General features: G+C 42.2%; 4 protein-coding genes across 9 annotated transcripts in view; 3 read left to right on the top strand and 1 right to left on the bottom strand.

Moving 5' to 3' along the window:
- The window catches only part of frmd4ba (FERM domain containing 4Ba), a 36,298-nt gene extending 34,415 nt beyond the window's left edge, over positions 1-1,883 (top strand). For all 5 annotated transcript variants that reach the window (XM_068314886.1, XM_068314885.1, XM_068314884.1 and 2 more), the window contains one exon: positions 820-1,883. In XM_068314886.1, the coding sequence (XP_068170987.1) occupies position 820 (1 nt within the window). In that variant the 3' untranslated portion in view covers positions 821-1,883. The remainder of the gene's footprint in view (positions 1-819) is intronic.
- Positions 1,884-5,277: 3,394 nt separating this feature from the next.
- arl6ip5a (ADP-ribosylation factor-like 6 interacting protein 5a) lies at positions 5,278-9,011 on the bottom strand. The gene is made up of 3 exons (XM_068315744.1): positions 8,792-9,011; positions 6,299-6,516; positions 5,278-6,093 (listed from the first exon to the last, which is right to left on the bottom strand). The coding sequence occupies exons 1-3, from the start codon at positions 8,968-8,970 to the stop codon at positions 5,918-5,920; spliced, it is 573 nt and encodes a 190-aa protein (XP_068171845.1). The 5' UTR covers positions 8,971-9,011; the 3' UTR covers positions 5,278-5,917.
- Positions 9,012-9,795: 784 nt separating this feature from the next.
- trnt1 (tRNA nucleotidyl transferase, CCA-adding, 1) lies at positions 9,796-13,799 on the top strand. 2 transcript variants are annotated; one of them, XM_068315741.1, is made up of 8 exons: positions 9,796-9,862; positions 10,080-10,209; positions 10,439-10,632; positions 10,928-11,066; positions 11,160-11,286; positions 11,380-11,573; positions 12,713-12,966; positions 13,468-13,799. In XM_068315741.1, exons 1-8 carry the CDS (start codon positions 9,860-9,862, stop codon positions 13,711-13,713), a joined length of 1,287 nt encoding a protein of 428 aa, XP_068171842.1. In that variant the 5' UTR covers positions 9,796-9,859; the 3' UTR covers positions 13,714-13,799. The 2 variants fall into 2 exon arrangements, with proteins under 2 accessions (XP_068171842.1, XP_068171843.1); XM_068315742.1 differs by having other exon boundaries at positions 9,813-9,906.
- Positions 13,800-14,217: 418 nt separating this feature from the next.
- On the top strand, positions 14,218-16,038 carry avpr2b.1 (arginine vasopressin receptor 2b, tandem duplicate, 1). The gene is made up of 2 exons (XM_068315743.1): positions 14,218-15,291; positions 15,474-16,038. The coding sequence occupies exons 1-2, from the start codon at positions 14,427-14,429 to the stop codon at positions 15,680-15,682; spliced, it is 1,074 nt and encodes a 357-aa protein (XP_068171844.1). The 5' UTR covers positions 14,218-14,426; the 3' UTR covers positions 15,683-16,038.
- The last annotated feature ends 1,808 nt before the right edge of the window (positions 16,039-17,846 follow it).

The raw sequence follows: 17,846 nt of genomic DNA, 5'->3' as shown, positions 1-17,846 counted from the left end.
TGCAACGTGACTCCGTCTTCTGCTTGTTAATGTCTTGAAGTGAACTTTTGCATTTTTGAGATGTTTCGTTGTCACGTACGACAAGTTAACTGCATGGCTTTAAAAAGCATTCCTGCCGTTCTTCCGCTTCCGGCCGGCTTATTGTCATCCAGTGGTCACATTTCTCTGCCTTTCGTTTTTTAGATGTTTTTCCATTTGCCTGCTCCTCGGCTCATGCAGAGGCTCCCGGTCCAACGCCGCAACTCATTAACCTTCGCCCGACATCACACACACGTTTCTCTAGAGTTTGGAGTGACAGAGCCGAGACATGCATTCACAACACTCCCTGTTGTGCCTTTGCAGAGGTTTTGGTTCTGTCGGCTCTACCGTAGATCAGGAAATTTAACCCACTGCCCCCTGATAGTCAAAGACAAAACACAGAATACAAAACGAGAACATTAAACTTATAACGGTGATAATTTGTCTCTAGTGTGGCGGAGAGAAAAAATGTGACCCCTGAATTTTGTGGCATTTGAAGGACATTGATGTGGATAAAGTGTGCTTGCATTGTTGTTGTGGGGTGTGAATGTTTGACCCTGGGTTTAGCTTGTTTGAAATGACCATCAACAAGTAACGGTAACTGATGGGACACGTAAACGTGTTTTTACATTTGTGCTTTTTATCGGATTTAGTGGGTCCTGGCTCCTCAAAGCTCAAATACAAACAGGAACTGTTTTTACAGCCCGGGGTTAATTCATTCTCAACCCACATTAATCCAGTGATGATCTTCACCTCATTTGCCTCCCATTTATGTGTGTTAACCTTTTGTGTTTGTTGCAGATCCTACGTAGACGTCAGCCAAATGGCTCCGCGCATCAGTAAGCCAACAAAGGCTAGCTTGGAAGCAGAAGATCATATTTACTGGCACGAGGAGTCCAAACCTGGAACAATAGTGTAGTTTCCCGTCTGTCGTTGTTCCCTAGTTTCACCTTTGCAAGTTGTCACTGTGCCTCAGACTATACGAACCCGACGTGGGTTCGAGGGGGATCCAAAGAATGAAGGAACTTGACTTTTGAGGAATTTCGATAAATGAAATCCTCCCATTTTCTCTTGTCTCAAATGCAATTGCCAAAACTGCGTTTTTAACCCCCAACAAAACGCCGTCTTGAGCCGCTACATGTCTGGATTGCGCGTGTTTGCGGTGATAGCGTTGGCGCTTTTGCACTGAAACTAAAACCGAGACCTGCTGTGGACCCGTGTGGTAAAGCTGAAGGGATTATGGACTGAACTTCTCCAGTGTTTCTCGGCGTTCACAAGCCAAGGACAAGGATCGTCTCTGAGCCGCAATGAACACACACACACACACTGTAATGATGAAGGATTGGACAATGATTAAGACATTATACAAATGAAGGATTGGACTTATTAAAAATGAGTCACGACGACAGCTACTTCCTGGAACATTCTGCCATCACTACACAGTTTTACAAAGCTCTGCTCAAAGCTGTCATTCTCAAAGTATTCATTCACTGCCTGCAATACAGTTTAACCAAATGTCGTGTCACAGCATTTGAGTATTACCTCCAAGTCACCAGTTATAACATCGCTTCCACATCTGATCAGTCATTGCAGTAAATCCAGTTGAGCTACTATCTTATCTAAACATGGTGAATTCATCCATGCTGGAACTCATGGACTGGTGCTCGGGTTCTCTCTAGAGAATCAAACTGTATGTAAATGTCGGTATTGTAAATAATTGGTTCTGCCTTTTTTTTTTTTTTTTTTTTAGAGCATTTTTATGTTTTTGAAAAGCATGTAATATATAGCAAGCAATTGTTGTTAAGCTGGTTCTTAGTCATTTGTATAATTGCATTTGTTTGAATAAAACAAGATCAGCATTTGAATCAGCTGTGAGGCGTCTGTGGCGTTTATTGGCATTACGCAAACTTAATCCAAATGTAAAGAAATTAAATAAATAAAAAACCCAAAACCATCCCTTCGAGAGCAAATAACTATTCCAGAAGCTTTAAATCGGGTAACTGAAGCCACCTCCTTCAAAGAGACGGTGTTTGAGGGAAGTGCAGCGATCATCACTGCTTTAGAGAGCAAAACAACTTTTCATTTACATTTTATGGCTTTGGAGGCTTTGTCTCAGTCAGCTGGAACACATAAATACACTCCTTACATGCAAACACTTTGGAAAAACCGCCTGTCGGGGATAATTTAAGGAGGCAGACGTCTCCAGCAGAGCGCTGGCTTCTTGTAGTTTCATTTTATTTCAGTGTTGTAATCAGTCGTGATGCAAGAAAACTTTAAATATATATTTTTTTAAATGCTCCTGTGTCAGAGCTGTGTTGCTCAGCTTTACGTTCCCACCACCACCTCCCTGTGTTGCAAAGCGGGTTTTTCTGTATCCTGAAGTCATAAACTGACTAAACCAGTCTTTAAAACCCGTCACACCCATTATGGGCTATAACTTGTTCTTCTGTCCTCCCTGTGAATGACAAGCTGGTGTTTGTAGCACCAAACCCTCCTCAGACTCATCTGTGAAACAAAGGCATGTTGTACACATGCACCCCCTCCACCCCACCCCCCCAATAGATTACTCCATAACCCTTCACCTCCTTTCCCTCCCTGCCTTCCTTCCAGTATTATCTACCCACCGCTGGCTGCCTCTTTAGGACTTTGAGGAGCTTTACTCGCCGGCGGTGACCCTCGGCATTATGGTTCTTGAGCGAGCTCAGGGGAGGTCCCAGACATGGCCACCTCCTCTGTTTTATCCGAAGTGGCGGGGGGTGCGGGGAGGGGGCCTCGTATCCAGCTGTCTGCAGGCCTCTGCTGCTTCACATCAGCTGCAGCCAGACATCAGGCCAGGCCGTTTCAGCTGACACTCCACTGCATAAACAAGGGGCTTCTGTACATGCTCCCCCTCATCTGACTCATTAAAACAGATTAGAGCTGGGTTTCCATTCTCCTCGGTGCTGAAATGGTGCAAGTGCATCTGCGACACTTTGCATTAAAAAAACCTCCCAGGTGTCCAAAAAACTGTCATCATGTCATCATTCTTCTTTAATGACTCAACTCAAATGCTCCCTGATACTCAACGTCTATTGCCAACGTATTATTTTTACTTCTATTTAGTTTGGTTGTCTTTTCTGTTTGCTCAATCGTAGCTCAATAGCTACGTGATAGATTTGCATGTGATTCGCTGCTGGGGCCTGACTCACGACACGGAACAACCTTTGAAAGAAATTTTGGAGAGGATCCAGGAATTTGTTCTCTTAGTCTAGAAGAGGTTTTATATCAATTACACATCATCTACTTGGTGGATGATCGTGAAACTTAGCAGAGGAGTGGAACACCTGCCAAACTGGGAGAGTTGAATTCTAAACTTGACCTAGTTTTTTTTTTTTTTTTTTTTTTTTAATCAAACAGAATTCTTACTGGAAACATAATGAAATCATGCAAGTTTTGTTTTATACTGAAGTAAATTTAATAAAAGGGTCTGGAGTTGAGCGCCAGTCTAGTTTGGGTTAAATTTGTATGTGCAAATTCAACGTTACTGCAGTCTCCCTCAGCTCTGCAATGCTTTAGGACCTTTCAGCTTATTGTTTTGGGTTTTTTTTCTATCTAAGAATCCAGTTGTTTTTCTCAGCAACTGTTGGCACCAAGGGGCTAATGGAGTGACTTGTGCTGCCTTTCCAGCACAGGAAAAACAATTAGCATCTATCTTGTAAACATAGCGTGGCATTTGGATATTGTCCTCGGGAATCAGCAAAACTCGTGATGAAAATAGGATGAATTACGACCAATAAAATAACAGTTTGAAGTTTGTGGTTGCTGGATGTGGAATGTGTAGCTTTTAGCCAAGAAGCTAATCATATTGACTTAATAAGGCTATATATATTGTATTTAGTTAGCAGGAAATGACAGCATGATGTAATTTTTATTTCTTTTTGGTAGCTATTGCTTTAGCAATTAGTGCTATTCCTTCCCGTGTTTCAACAGTACCAGTATAAAACATTGCTGGCTTTACCCCTACGGTGGATGAATGTCACACATGAAAAACTAAAGCTGCCAAAGGGTTCAAGCGAGCTCTGATGAAAGTGACCATAAATCCTGTTATGCCATAACCCCCCCACCCCCACCCCCCAGAATCAATTTATTTACCTTGATCCCACAGTAATGGCTCTGACAAGTTATGAAGTAGTATAGTTGGATTAGCGGAGCACTCGGGTCTCCCTCAAGGGTGAATATGGATGACCTTCAGTCAAGGAGGCGGGAAAAGCGAGACGGATGAAGAGGATCCCGCAGGTCACAAAGGTCACAGTAGGTCTTCATTATTGTGTCACATGATCAGCCGTAAGGACCTGCTTGCGCGTCAGTTAGGCTGTTTGCGTTATGAGACGAGCTAACAAGCTTGGCAAGCGAAAAGCCAGTTCACCCCCCCCCCCTTCTAGACAGGCTTGGGGGTGGCTTAAAGGCTAGGAGCCTGACACAACATAAAGTACTGGATTATAGATTGGTCCGTGTCCCACGCTCGCGTTGTTATTGGAACTAAACCAGAGGCAGATGTTACAAGTTAAACTCTGCACCGCCACAATGTTGCGTTACTTAGCAGCAAAACGCATAAATGTTACGTGTTACATGTTTGTTTTTATGTCACATCCACAGACTGCTGTTGCCTCCCCGCTACAGCAATTACAATCATTTCGAAATGATTCGTAGGGGAAAAATGAGTCACACAAAAACAGCAGGAGCAGGTGTTGTTTTCTCCTGTTCCTCCTCCTGGATTACACACGTAGACGAGACACACACCTGTTAGGTGAGCAGCATGACACACACATGTCGGCGAGACCCCTGCAGGGGCACAAACAGCAAGAACAAGGGCCCCCACTGTCCCGTCGGGAGACGTGAATCTACTTGTGTATATCGCCAACGGTGCTTGTGGTCCTCCTCCGAGTTGCACAATAATGGATGGATGATGAGACACTGCGGGAAAGGCCATAAATCACTACCCCCCCCCCCCCTGCAGAAAAACGGGAAGCCTTGGAGCTGGAGTTAAAGTTAAACTGGAGAGCCACTGGAATACTATTACAACCGGGTGTGCAGAAAGAAAAATACCGTGCATTCCTTCCAGGGAAATAATGCTGACTGAATGTTAGTCATTTTGAAAGCAGGGGGGGGGTCAACATGGACAATTCCTTTTAAAAAAAAAAAAAAAGCAATATTATGATTTCCCTGTATCCTTCCCAGCCACCACTAAGAACCTAATAACGGAGCTTTGTACTCCGTACCGGTTCTCCTTATCTGCAATTTCAAACGGAATCCAATTTATAAAAAGAGGGCTGCCGAAGTCGCTGACACAGCGACCGAATCGGGATTGGAGGTGAGTGACTGCAGATGAATCCACTTCAACGCTGCTATAGTCTACTGCGGCCCACTGATTAGCGTTGACATTGGTGGGAAGGAAGGAAAAAGTTTGCCAATTAATCACAGAGGCTTAATTTTAAACACTGACCGAGCGATCCGCGTCAGGGTTGGAAAGTCACGTGTGTTTTAAAGCTGCGTGCTGAGAGTCTTTTTTATTTTTTGTTATTACAAAGCAACATTTGTATCTTAATCATTTTAGTCGATGACAAACCAGATAGAATCATTTCCGGGACTGATTAAACAGATTTCAGACTGAGAGAGGCCGTCTTCTTTGCTGCATAGCAGAAATGTGACCCAACTGAGATGACCCCGTTGCTGTTTTAAGAAAAGTGTACCGACAAGTTCCGGGTGGAGTAATAGATGACCTGAGGTAAAGCCCATCAAATTACAAGCTTTTTCTTTCCCAAACAAACACAGGTGAACACACTGGATGACAGAAACTTTCAACAGTTCACAGTCAAAAGATGCAAAGTTTTGTCACATCCAAGAAAAAAAAAAAATCCAATTAGTCCTTTAGTTTTTTCTCCAGAAAGTTCTGGATCTTTTGAATGTTCTCTTCTTGCTGGCCCAGCGCCTCCAGTAGAATGCCCATGGGTGACCTCTTTAACCCGGCTAATTCGATCTTACTCTCCAGTTTATTCTTCATGTTGCGGAGGCGAAATGATGCGTGTGCAAATATCACTGAAAAGAAAAAAATAGGAAGGCGACTGTTGATACAGCTGCACTCTAACAAGAGTCATTCACCAGCATGTTTCACCAACTCATTGAACTCTATCTTTATTTTAGTCTATTTATGTCAAATCCTAAAGGTATATAATGCATCCATGAGATTACTAAATGATCTTTCCAGTGCTGTAAAATGTATTCATACACCTATTGGACTTACACGACAGCGGTAAAATGATTGCAGACATAAACACCATGACGCTCCCCAGAAAGGAGATTAAGACGTAGCTGGCGATCATGATGGCAATCAGGAAACCCGTGGGGTTCTGCCTCTTGAAGTTGTTGATCACAGCTCTGTTGTCTCCGGCCCAGACGGAACCCAGGAAGACGGCCGACACCACGGCCATGGCTGTGAACATCCCCAGAGGGTTCAGGAACCTGCAGAGCAGCAACACAAGACAGAGGTTATTTTAAGACGCACTGCTGGGACGAGACAGGCCGGATGGAGGCAGTGTGGCGCCACCTAGTGGTTATCATAAAGACCCCACTCACATCAGAGACCCTTACTGTAAGAATTAGACAGGGACAAGACCATAAATTGAGTTTCTCCTTTCTTTTTTAAATGTTTATAGAATATTAGAGCTAACTTTGAATCAAGTCATGCATTTTTGCTAATTCCTGTTCAAAAATAGTGTTAAATCTAACAAAACATCTTGTAACAGCAAAAACAAAAGCATTAAATTGATTTATACCACTGACATTCAACAATCAAACTGCTACTGTTGATAAGCGATTAATCATGAAAGACTGCTTAAGGCATATCAAACAATCCAAACTTTTCCACAATGACATTTTCATGCTTTTCATTGTTTAATCTGCACAATCAACTTAAACTTAGATTTTTAAAAAAAATGAATTCTTAAGGTGAATTCCTGGAGGTTTCAGCCACCCTGATCTCACGCTCTTCTATTTTTTATTACATTCACAAGAAGTAGGCTACAAAAAAATCATACTGCTTTACAATATAAATATTAGGACAAATATTTGAGTCCTTATCAAGACTACTACATCAGGTACTGTGGACAGACAAGCTTAATGTGAAAAAACTCCTGCCATGTAATGACTAGAATAAACACTTCAGGCCAAGTTCATGACCTCAGTGGATGTGAGGCTGTTTGTCACAAAGAGTTTATCTTTCTCAGACTGTATGAGGTATTTCATGTCACAGATAGTGACAAACAATTACAACTTCCTACCAGGATGATGTTACTTTTATGGATTCAGCCATATTACTTAATTGTTGCCATGAATGGCAAGACAGAACCCTGATTTCTGGGGCAGGGAATAATATTGGCATTTTAAAAAGTTTTTTTCAAAAACTGCACCAGCAACACATTGCACAGTATTTTGATCATATAACGATATTTTATACACACAAACATTTTGAACATGGGTGTCTAACTTCTTGAAGAATGAAGGCGAATGTACTTTTTGCCCTTTACAGTAATGAGATGTCAACACCGCCCTCTAGTGGATAGAATATACAACAGCAACATTGATGATACGCATTTTTTCATGACTGATAATGTAACATGTTTGCCAATACCAAAGTGCAGCATTAGTAATAAAGTAGTAATTAACAGTATCTTAGCTGATTACAGTCACTAAATAGTGTCCCAAAGCTGTTATCTACCTGAGAAATGATGCAATACTGACTTATCTCCTTAATAAATTGAACATGATCACCTGATCAAATGTGTGTTTGCTCTTTGCACTACCTGCAGCCGACGAGACAAAGTGTGTTTCAGGCCATCAGGACCACAGCAACAATTTGCAATCACACAGCTCAGGGGACAGTCCCTGATGGCTCATCACTATTTTTAGATAGCTGGACTTTAGCTGGCACTAAGTACAAACCAAGGCAAAGATATTCCCTGTTCCCTGCTTCAGATTGAACACACCTTGTATGGATTCCAGCAGATAACAGAGTAATTTTCTAGGTCTAGGGTTGCGTTGTGCTTCAGGTCAATACATCTTTTGCTTTTGGTTTGATGTATTTGCTCCAGGTTCCTCTTTCAAATCAAGCGTTTTCAAAACGACTTTACATAAATATACAATCAAAAAGTCTATTTTTAATCCTAATAATCACACATATTTGAATATAAAAAAAATTACAGCAATATCAGTTTTGACCGATTCTGTGCAGCTCCACTCCATCTGTTTGGAAACAGAAACGTTCTTTTTTTTACCTGCCCTGAGCAGATCATTTTTTCAGGTGTTTGCTTTGCTTTGTTTGCTGGTTTGAAGGCAGGATTATGGGAAAACTTCCAAACGGATTGTCATGAAACGTGGTGGGAGGGTACATGTTGGAACACAATAGATCTATTTATAATTTGATGCATAATAGATGTATTTATAATTCGGTGCATAAATTGCTTTTGTTTTAGGTTTGGCTGACACATGTGGGCCTTTTTGGTATGAACTTCAAATTCTTTACTGTATTTTCATTTAAATTTCTCGTCCTACTCATTTCAACATGAGCATTAACATCCTGTCTGTAACCTAATGCTGCAAATCCTCGTGAACTACTTCCTTAATCGCACATATGACACAATTAGACAAAACGACACACATGTCCAGTAAAAACATTTCGTTTTTGACACCTGGGTGTTGCGTTCACGTGATTAATACACAATGTTTACCATCATCTTACCCGACAGCGATGAAAACACCGAGGGCTACTGCTAAATAATTTGTCTGATAATAAAGCAGGTTGCTGACAACTCGGTTGTTCCATTTCGCTAAATCTCTCGTAACTGGTTTAGCAAATCTTTCCGAACCGGGCAAAAAGTCGTCCCATGGTCTCAGCGGTGCCAGCTCCACTTTAGCCATTTGTTTCCGTCCTAATCTGACAGCAACACAAACAGCCGGACTTCGCATGGACAGAACAGACTGAAATCTCGCGAGATTTTTTGACAGTACGTGAGCTTCGAAAGCGACGCGGCGTTCAAGACAACGGGAAATTTGAAGATCTCAGACGATATGCTCCGATTTATGAAAACTTGCCGCTCACTCTTGACAACATTTTAGACTTTTCGATGATTTGTCGACACAGTCCTCCTCTTATATAAAGCTCGAATGCACTAGTGGACTGATGCGAATAATTACAGATAGATAGAAGATAGTTTGTTACGGACTCAAGGTCCAGAGAATAAAATGAAAACAAGACATTACATAAAACACTAAAAGAAATTCATGGTTAAAATTTAGAATAAACGAAAATAAGAACCACTATTCAGATACGTACATACGTATGTACATCATCACTCCAAGCGCATAGTGCATGCACGCATCTTCTACACATATACATATATCCATTAAGACCTTACATATAAAACACTACACCAATGTATCAACAGCTCTGATGATTAGTACCGTATAGTTCTATATTTAATACCAGACAACCGCAAAATAATCTCATTTTCGGACTCATTTAGCCGACAAATAAATTTGTACATAAGATTTTTATCATAGATTGAAATATGAAAGACGGCGGAAATAGCGGGTACTGAAGCTGAATAAAGTAATGTTTGGGGGTAGCAGTCAGAACGGAGACCCGACCATGCTCTTCAACAATTTCGTCCATGTCTGAGTGAGTCTTTCTAATTTCCGATGTAACGTGAAAGCAGCATGAAGACAGCTTGCGCGATTGGTCAGCGATCACGGAGCACTTCCTGAAAAGCGTCGCACGTTTGAACGTGGACGAATGTGACATTATGCAATGGTATTTGCGTTTTACTTTCACAAACGCTTATATTAAAATTGCAGGTTAGTTCTAAATGTCATAATATCGAAACTCACCACAGGCTAATGTTGTTTACCTTATATAAATGAGTGAACAGTGTGACCTCTGCTTCAGTGACGTGACGGCGGTAGCTTGATGAGAGCTGACATGCAAACAGATTCAAATTATGATGTCTCTGTTTTGATTTTGAATACAGATGTGGAGCAGAATACTGAATCCTCGGGTGATTGGTCGAGCAGCTTTTTATCGTAGGAGTCTAGTCACCATGCGCCTGAAGACCAGTGAGTTCCAGTCTCTGTTCAGTGATGGGCTGAATGAGCTAGCAGGTGAGTTGCATCAGCTGTCAGTATCAGTTCAGGTTCAACATCCCTTTTCATCCAACAGATGCAGGAGATGCTGTGTTCACAGGCCAGTGTATTATTCCAGTGTGTGAAGATAAATCTTATGAGCTGATATGTTTATGCTATAACATGTCAAAGTTTCTGTAAAAGAAAAAAACAACTAATAAGGAATACTCATCAGAAAATGTTCAAGAAATTGTTTTGTTGTTTCCAGAGCTGTTCCAGAAGAACCATCACGAGTTGAGGATAGCTGGAGGGGCCGTGAGGGACCTGCTGTCCGGGAAGAGACCCAAAGATGTAGACTTTGCCACAACAGCCACTCCAGAGGAGATGAAGCACATGTTCCAAAGTGCTGGGATCAGGATGATCAATAATAAAGGAGAGCAACACGGGACGATCACAGCAAGAGTAAGAATCTGGTCTGGATTAGTAAACCGAATGTCACTTTCAATTTTTGAAATCATTGTTAGTCTTCTAGCACTTCTCCAGAAGGGCTAAACCAAGAGTAGTTCTGCCAATTTCAGCTAACAGATAAATTGCAGTCCCATACCTCCTTCAAGAAATAAAAATGTTTACATTTTCAATGCCTGAAATAAATCCCACCATCAGATGTTGAGAGGGATTTTAGCTAGAGGAAGCAGTCGTCCTTGGACGCAGCACCGATTCTCTCTTCCATGGTTAATTCATTCATCCTCTTGCGCAGCTGCATGATGAGAACTTTGAGGTGACGACTCTGCGGGTGGACGTTCAGACAGACGGACGTCACGCGGAGGTGGAATTCACCACCGACTGGCATAAAGACGCCGAGCGCAGAGACCTCACCATTAATTCCATGTTTTTAGGTATTAAACCAACAATTAGTCGACATAGTTGTGTTCATAAACAAGTGTATGAATGACAACTCTTTTCTCCTGCATGTGAACCCCCCCCCCCAGGGCTCGATGGTACGTTATATGATTACTTCAAAGGATATGAAGACCTGCAGAACAATAAAGTTCTGTTTGTTGGCAGCGCTGAACAGAGAATCAAGGAGGACTACCTGAGAATACTGCGCTACTTCAGGTAGATCTGCTCACCTGAGGGTCAGCGTAGTTTAAACCTCATTTAAAAGAAAAATAAGTTGTGAATCAGTGATATTTCTTTCACACGTTAAAGGTTCTACGGCAGAGTGGCTCTGACCCCTGATCACCACGAGCCTGAAACACTAGCTGCCATCAGGGACAATGGACATGGACTGGCGTCCATATCTGGGGAGCGAATTTGGGACGAAGTAAAGAAGATTTGTGTTGATAACCACGCTGCTCATCTGTTGGAGCTGATGTACAAACTGGAACTGGCCCAGTATGTAGGTGAGAGAAAACTAAAACTAAAAAGTTGGAAGAAAAAAAGGTATTATGAATGACGCTTCACAACAAATGACGGATGAGGCATGACCTACATCCATTTTGTGATTTGCATTGGGTAGATAGTTTTTAGGCCTTTCTTTTGCATTGGTAATCAATGATTGGATCATTTCTCCTGTGCTGGATTTTCTGAGTGCTGATGTCATCATTAAATCTGATTATCCAGCTATTTAACATTTAATAGCAGCTTTTTTTAAGAACCAGTTTGGATCTCCTCATGATGATTAAATGAAGATTTAATACGTTGTTTTCATAAAATTAGTTTTGATAGAACAGTGGGTGAGTAAGACTTGTATAGAAGTTAAATTAGTCAAACTGCTGATGAGGTTTTTATAAATCAGAATGAAAAAGGTTTCGGAATGTTTTCTTGACAAGTTGACAAGTAGCTGTGATCTAAGTCTGATAACAACAGTAATGGTGAGTTCCAGGGTGAATAGATCACTGGGAACATGTTCCTCTCTCTCTATTGGAGCACATGCAGCACAAATTGCACACAATGGGCCTAAAGGAGGAGTAAGTACAGAGCAGAGAAGACAAACGCTTCAAATTGGCTTTCAGTGTGATGAAGGTGCTGCGGCTCCTCGCATCGTCAGTAAAGATGTTCCACTAATTTGCAGCTTTTACAGAGAAAGTTGTGAAAACACTCAGACTGATTGCTGTTTTGTTACTCTCTGACACAACTGTCACAAATGCAATACCACAATTCTTCCTTGTTTTACACTTCAGTAAAATATCATGAAAATCTGGTTTTTTTTTTCCCTTTGTTTTGTGGTGCAAAAATGGCCTACATAATATCCAATGTGCTGTGAAGACTTTGCTTGTGAAGTGCAGGCATCAATAAAAACCAGTCGTGTCAAAGCTCAACAATTGTCAATAATGGGACAATTTGGATCTTTTTCTAAATGGGGCAATTTCAGGTCTTCATCCTGAGATGCAATGGATTCAGTGACTCATAATGATTTTGGATCACTGCAAACGCTGGTTGTAGTCACCATCAGGCATGGATGACGCAGTGTGTCTTCGTTATATGACGATAGAAATCTTCGATCTGAGAGCGCTCCTCTTTGTTCCCTGCTTTTCTCCAGGTTTACCTCCAGATGGCAACGTGGAGGAGATGAAGCGAGTGTGGCAGAACGCCAAAAGCCACTCTCCCAAACCCATGACCATTCTGGCTGCTCTCCTCCACTGGCCAGAGGAGGTGGAGAAGCTGGACCGCCGACTGAAGGTGTCCCGACAGGAGAAAAATCTGGCTTTGTTCCTGCTCAAACACAGACAGGTGCTCCGGAAGAGCCAGGAGGAGGCTGACAGCCTCAGACCCTTCACAGACTTTATCATCGATGTGAGTTCCTCATCTACACTTATTCTCCGGCAATGGTTCAGGAAGTATTTGCAGTGTGGTGGGAATCCTAACCCCGAGTGTTCAAAAAGCTCATTTTGCTCCAGGGTAGGCAGGAAAAATGTTACAAAACTTTATTTTCACAAGGCTTTGGGGGGTTTTTTTTGGACAAAATTGAATATTTCGGTTAATAGTTTAGCATTTATACTTTTTGGAAACAGTTAATATAGATATCCTCAACATATTTTAATAAAATGTTTCATAGTGACTCAGATATGATGAGCTCATTCAATACCAGATATTTGAGATGTCTTTTAAAAGAAATAGTGTGACAAACGTGCAAGAAAACGTACATTCTTTCAATGTTTTTCTCATTGATTGGAATTCCTGTGAAAATAAATTGTCTTTTCTTGCTAGAGAACCTCTCGGATCTTTGATCCCTGCTTTTAGAACCACCAAGACAACTAAAGACCAAGCATTCACACGTGTTCTCCATCCTTTCAGAGTCGGGAACCGGACTCCCAGACTAAAGTGTGCGAGCTTCTGAAGTACCAAGGCGAGGAGAAGCTGCTGGCAGAGCTCAGCGGGTGGTCCATCCCACGCTTCCCCGTCAGCGGTCACGATCTGAGGAGGATGGGCTGCTCGTCGGGAAAGGAGATCGGCGACACCTTACAGAACCTCCGTGACGTCTGGAAGAAAAGTCGATATCAGATGGACAAAGACGAACTCCTCAGCTATGTGAAGCCTTAATGGAGTCAAAAGTGGGTGTTTATGTATCAAGTCATGAATCGGACACCCACTGATGCTTCTCACCTTTATGAATGAGATACTCACAGCTGGTTTCACCACGTTAGTATAAAGAACCTTCCTTTACGAAAGCTCTGTGGTTGGTTTTCTCTCTTACTGGTTAGTCTGGTGTGATGCTGGGAGCTGAAACATGATGACAGGACGTGAAAATGAAATGTCAGAAATAGAAAATCATTATTTGCTGTGATGAAACTATCTGAAAGCAAGGGGCTTGTTTTTGATGTTTTGTCTTTATTTGCTATTTTTTATAAATATGACCTAAAAAAAATGTTTCTTTTAATTCGAATATACAAGTACAAAGATATAATTCATTACTCGTCCATGTCTTTGATGGTGTAACAAGTACTTTTCTGCTCTGAGCGGAGTTTGCTCCTCCCTCCTACAGAGACCAGGAGGTATAAAGCTCTTTCTCTTCTTCAGTAGCACCTCAGTGGAAGCTGCAAACACTTTGGCTTCAGCAAATCCACCCTCTTTTTATTTATTTATTCAAACTCATTTATTTTGCCTCTGTGCGTTTTGGTGAAATTAACACTCCAGGTTGCCTTCTTGTGTATTTTTTTAAAGCTTATACCTAAATGCGACAACATCATCTGGATTCACCTGTAGTCGTTATGTAAGTGTTCATCCACCTTATTGCTGTATGCGGGGTTAAAAACATGGCGTGGATCAGCGTAAATGACAGTAACTTTACTTTGGAGCGCGCTTTGTCCGGAGATGAGCCCCGAGACGAGCGCTTGGCGCAGGTGGAAATCGCTCTTCTGTCCGTCATCTTCGCCACTGCAGCAATCCTGAACTTCTGGGTCTTGGTGGTCCTGTGGAGGAGGAGGAAACAGCTGTCCAGGATGCGCGTCTTCGTTTTCCACCTGTGCGTCGCCGATCTGGTGGTGACGTTCTTCCAAGTTTGCCCGCAACTCATGTGGGACATCACCGACCGATTCGTCGGCCCAGACATACTCTGCCGCCTGGTGAAGTACATGCAGGTGGTCGGGATGTTTTCCTCTACTTACATGATAGTAGTGATGACTATTGATCGTTATCAAGCCATTTGCAACCCGATGGTGACTTTCCAGAGAGGCAGAGCGCGCTGGAACGCACCGGTGTGCGCGACGTGGTGCGTCTCTCTGGTCGGCAGCCTCCCTCAGGTTTTCATCTTCTCCCGGGTGGAAGTTGCTCCAGGAGTGTACGACTGCTGGGCGCAGTTCATCAAGCCGTGGGGACTGAGAGCCTACGTCACCTGGACTACTCTTGTGATTTTTGTCCTGCCCATTCTCACCATGATCGTGTGCCAGGTGCGCATTTGCCGCACGGTGCACAAGAACTTTCACATGAAGACGCACCACGACGGAGACGCGGCCACTAAAGCGCCGTCATCCAGAGCCAGCAGCGTGACGGGAGTGTCCAAAGCCAGGGTGAAGACGGTGAAGATGACCGTCGTCATTGTGCTCACCTACATCATCTGCTGGATGCCTTTCTTCACCGTGCAGCTCTGGTCCGTGTGGGACGAGGAGGCGCCCACTCACAGTAAGATAGCAGGAAATGACTGATAAAAATAATGCATGTAATAATTTAATGCAATACTGCGAAATAAGGGTCTAATATAAAAATATGGACGTGCAAATGGAATTAGATTGTATTCATGACCAGAAATGTGTGTGCTGCATGAGTGTTTTTTACTCATTCCTCCTTCTCCTCCGTGTTTCCAGCTGCAACCTTTGTCATCTTGATGCTGCTGGCCAGTCTGAACAGCTGTGCCAACCCCTGCATTTACCTGCTGTTCAGTGGGAAGCTGCCCAAAAGACTGGCGGCGCTGATGTGTCCGAGCCAGCCGGACCTGAAGGAGTTCGTCCAGGAGGAGGCCACCGTGGTCAGCTCCATGTACATCAGCCTCAAAAGTCTGTCAGACTGCAGATGAAAGACACAGATATATATTTTTTTGGTTCAAGACATTCTCCAGAAGACAGAAGGACAACATTGACAGTAGAAGAAACATCAGTTGTCCCCAGATCATGACTCTTAATGACTATTGTGATCCTCCTACCATCACCGTCAGGTCAAACGTTTCATCTGTGAAATATATCGAATGGACAAAATAATGTTCTCATTGAAGAAGTGACTACATTCATCGCAAGAAGTGTTTTCATTTTACAGCTGATATCATAAAAGAGAGTAGAATCAAACTCCACTCAAATGTGGTTTAATCTGTAAATATGTAATATTTTTAGGTGGGTTTATCTCTGTTGTTTGTTTTATCCCTTAAAATTCTCTTTGCTGCCAAATAAACAGCTGTGACTCTCGTTGACGTGTTGATTTCTTTCTTCCCATCAGCAGCTCTGAACCCCAAGTCTCTCCTCTGTTTTTCAGTTCAAACACTAAAAATTCTCCCTTTCAAAGTTTGAATTGTCTGCAATGTATTCCCAGCCCTCTCTTTTTCTGCGGTGAGTCCCCCCATGGTTCCTTCGTCCCCCATTTGGAGAACGGGAGGCAGGGATAAAACGTTTCACAGATAATCAGGGGCTTTTGTCCCTGTGATTTCTGCAGACGCTGGTGAGGCGAGAAACTACATCTGGCCTGGTGTTAATCTTGTTCAGAAACAAGAAATCAGTGTTTTAAAATGTTGCTAAAATGAGCATCACCAGACAGCACTGACTATCCAGCAGCATGGACAGGGTCTGAGATAATTCATATCATATGAGAAAATAGCTATGTGTTTATGTGAGCCCTGGAAACACCTTCTTTATCTTTTTTTTCCCCGACCGATAACATTCATGACTTTCTCCAACCAATCTCAAATGGTCCTGTTCTTGTTAAAATAGCCGTCTCCTTCAAATGAGGCCCTAAAGATTGAGGAGAAAATTACTTCAGCTAGAATGTCATTTCTGAGCTAACGTGACCGGCATGAACTGTGCAGCGATAATTCAAGTCCTGATGAAAACCTGTGTGGTACGTTGAGTGACTGTGACAGCGTAAACGTCGTCCACTCCGCAGTGACATTGTTGAGAGGTTATAGCCATCCATAAGGAGGTGGATTTCTGCTGGAATTAATACTGGTTGGGGATACTGGTTACCAGTCGTGGGAAATGTTGACTCTTACAAAATGGATTTTGCTTGAGTTTCTGGAGTTTTTCTTCTGTCTTTTTTCTTTTCTCTTTTTTTTCTTTTGTTACTGATGAAATGACGACATTCATTTAAAAAGTTAATAACTAACAAAATATAGGTTGTTGATAAATAGAAGTTTGGTTAGAATTCAAATTTTTTGGACGATCTGAAATTTCTCGGCATCTGTTTTTCCCCATTATAAATATGTGACTTCAATGATAACGTAATAATAGAAATGTAATCGAAGTTTTCAGATTAAAAACACACACATGCATCTTCAGTACCTGCTCCAATTGTGGGAGCCTATCCCAGCGGACTTGGGGCGTGAGGCAGGGTACACTCCGGTCATGACGGCAGTGCCCTGCAGAGCCTAAATTAAAAATATCTCCAACTAAATTAATTTAATTAGTCATCCATGTCTTTCCTGCACCTCTTCCTGTTTACATATGGAGGCCACCATTAGCATGCCATTAGCACCCCGTAGCCATAAAAATCATTTAGTTTAGAAATAACTGCTTTCTCTATCAGTAGACACCTGTTTCCACAAAGCATATTTAAAATGGGAAAAATCATGAATCCCGCTTTCAGCCAATTAACCGTGGGGACGTTTGACACGTTCCGTGCTTTCATTCTACGTCTCTTGGCTGAGAGTTGTGAAGTGATTCATCGGCTAGAATCACCTGCATCTGAAGTTCAGGGGGGTTTTTTTGTGGGGTTTTTTTTTGTTTTTTTCCTTGTGTGTGTTGTGCATGTGAAATGCATTGTTGAAAGAAAAAACTGGCATATTCTGTCATGGTGCCTCCCTTTCCTCCCCTTGTTTTATTGTTTTATATTTTTATCAAACAGAAATGACATCATGTCCAGGAGGCATTCATTAGCGTGCCACAATCCAGACAGAAAAAGGTATGTGGGATGTTTCAGATTTAGTTTATCCACTGTTTATGTGCGTTTCACACATTGGATGATTGGATTATTTATTT

This window comes from Antennarius striatus, chromosome 5 (genome assembly GCF_040054535.1).
Source record: "Antennarius striatus isolate MH-2024 chromosome 5, ASM4005453v1, whole genome shotgun sequence".
Taxonomy (NCBI): Eukaryota; Metazoa; Chordata; class Actinopteri; order Lophiiformes; family Antennariidae; genus Antennarius; species Antennarius striatus.
This window is presented reverse-complemented; position numbering and strand designations above follow the sequence as displayed.

Bases quoted from the DNA above. Each gene is read 5' to 3' on its own strand.
- trnt1 (XM_068315741.1), top strand. The intron at 11,574-12,712 runs GTGAGAGAAAAC...GCTTTTCTCCAG, and splicing joins GGAACTGGCCCAGTATGTAG to GTTTACCTCCAGATGGCAAC. The intron at 12,967-13,467 runs GTGAGTTCCTCA...CCATCCTTTCAG, and splicing joins TCACAGACTTTATCATCGAT to AGTCGGGAACCGGACTCCCA.
- avpr2b.1 (XM_068315743.1), top strand. From the start codon at position 14,427: ATGGCGTGGATCAGCGTAAATGACAGTAACTTTACTTTGGAGCGCGCT. The intron at 15,292-15,473 runs GTAAGATAGCAG...CCGTGTTTCCAG, and splicing joins CGAGGAGGCGCCCACTCACA to CTGCAACCTTTGTCATCTTG.
- arl6ip5a (XM_068315744.1), bottom strand. From the start codon at position 8,970: ATGGCTAAAGTGGAGCTGGCACCGCTGAGACCATGGGACGACTTTTTG. The intron at 6,517-8,791 runs GTAAGATGATGG...GCTGCTCTGCAG, and splicing joins GGTGTTTTCATCGCTGTCGG to GTTCCTGAACCCTCTGGGGA. The intron at 6,094-6,298 runs GTAAGTCCAATA...TTTTCTTTTCAG, and splicing joins AATCATTTTACCGCTGTCGT to TGATATTTGCACACGCATCA.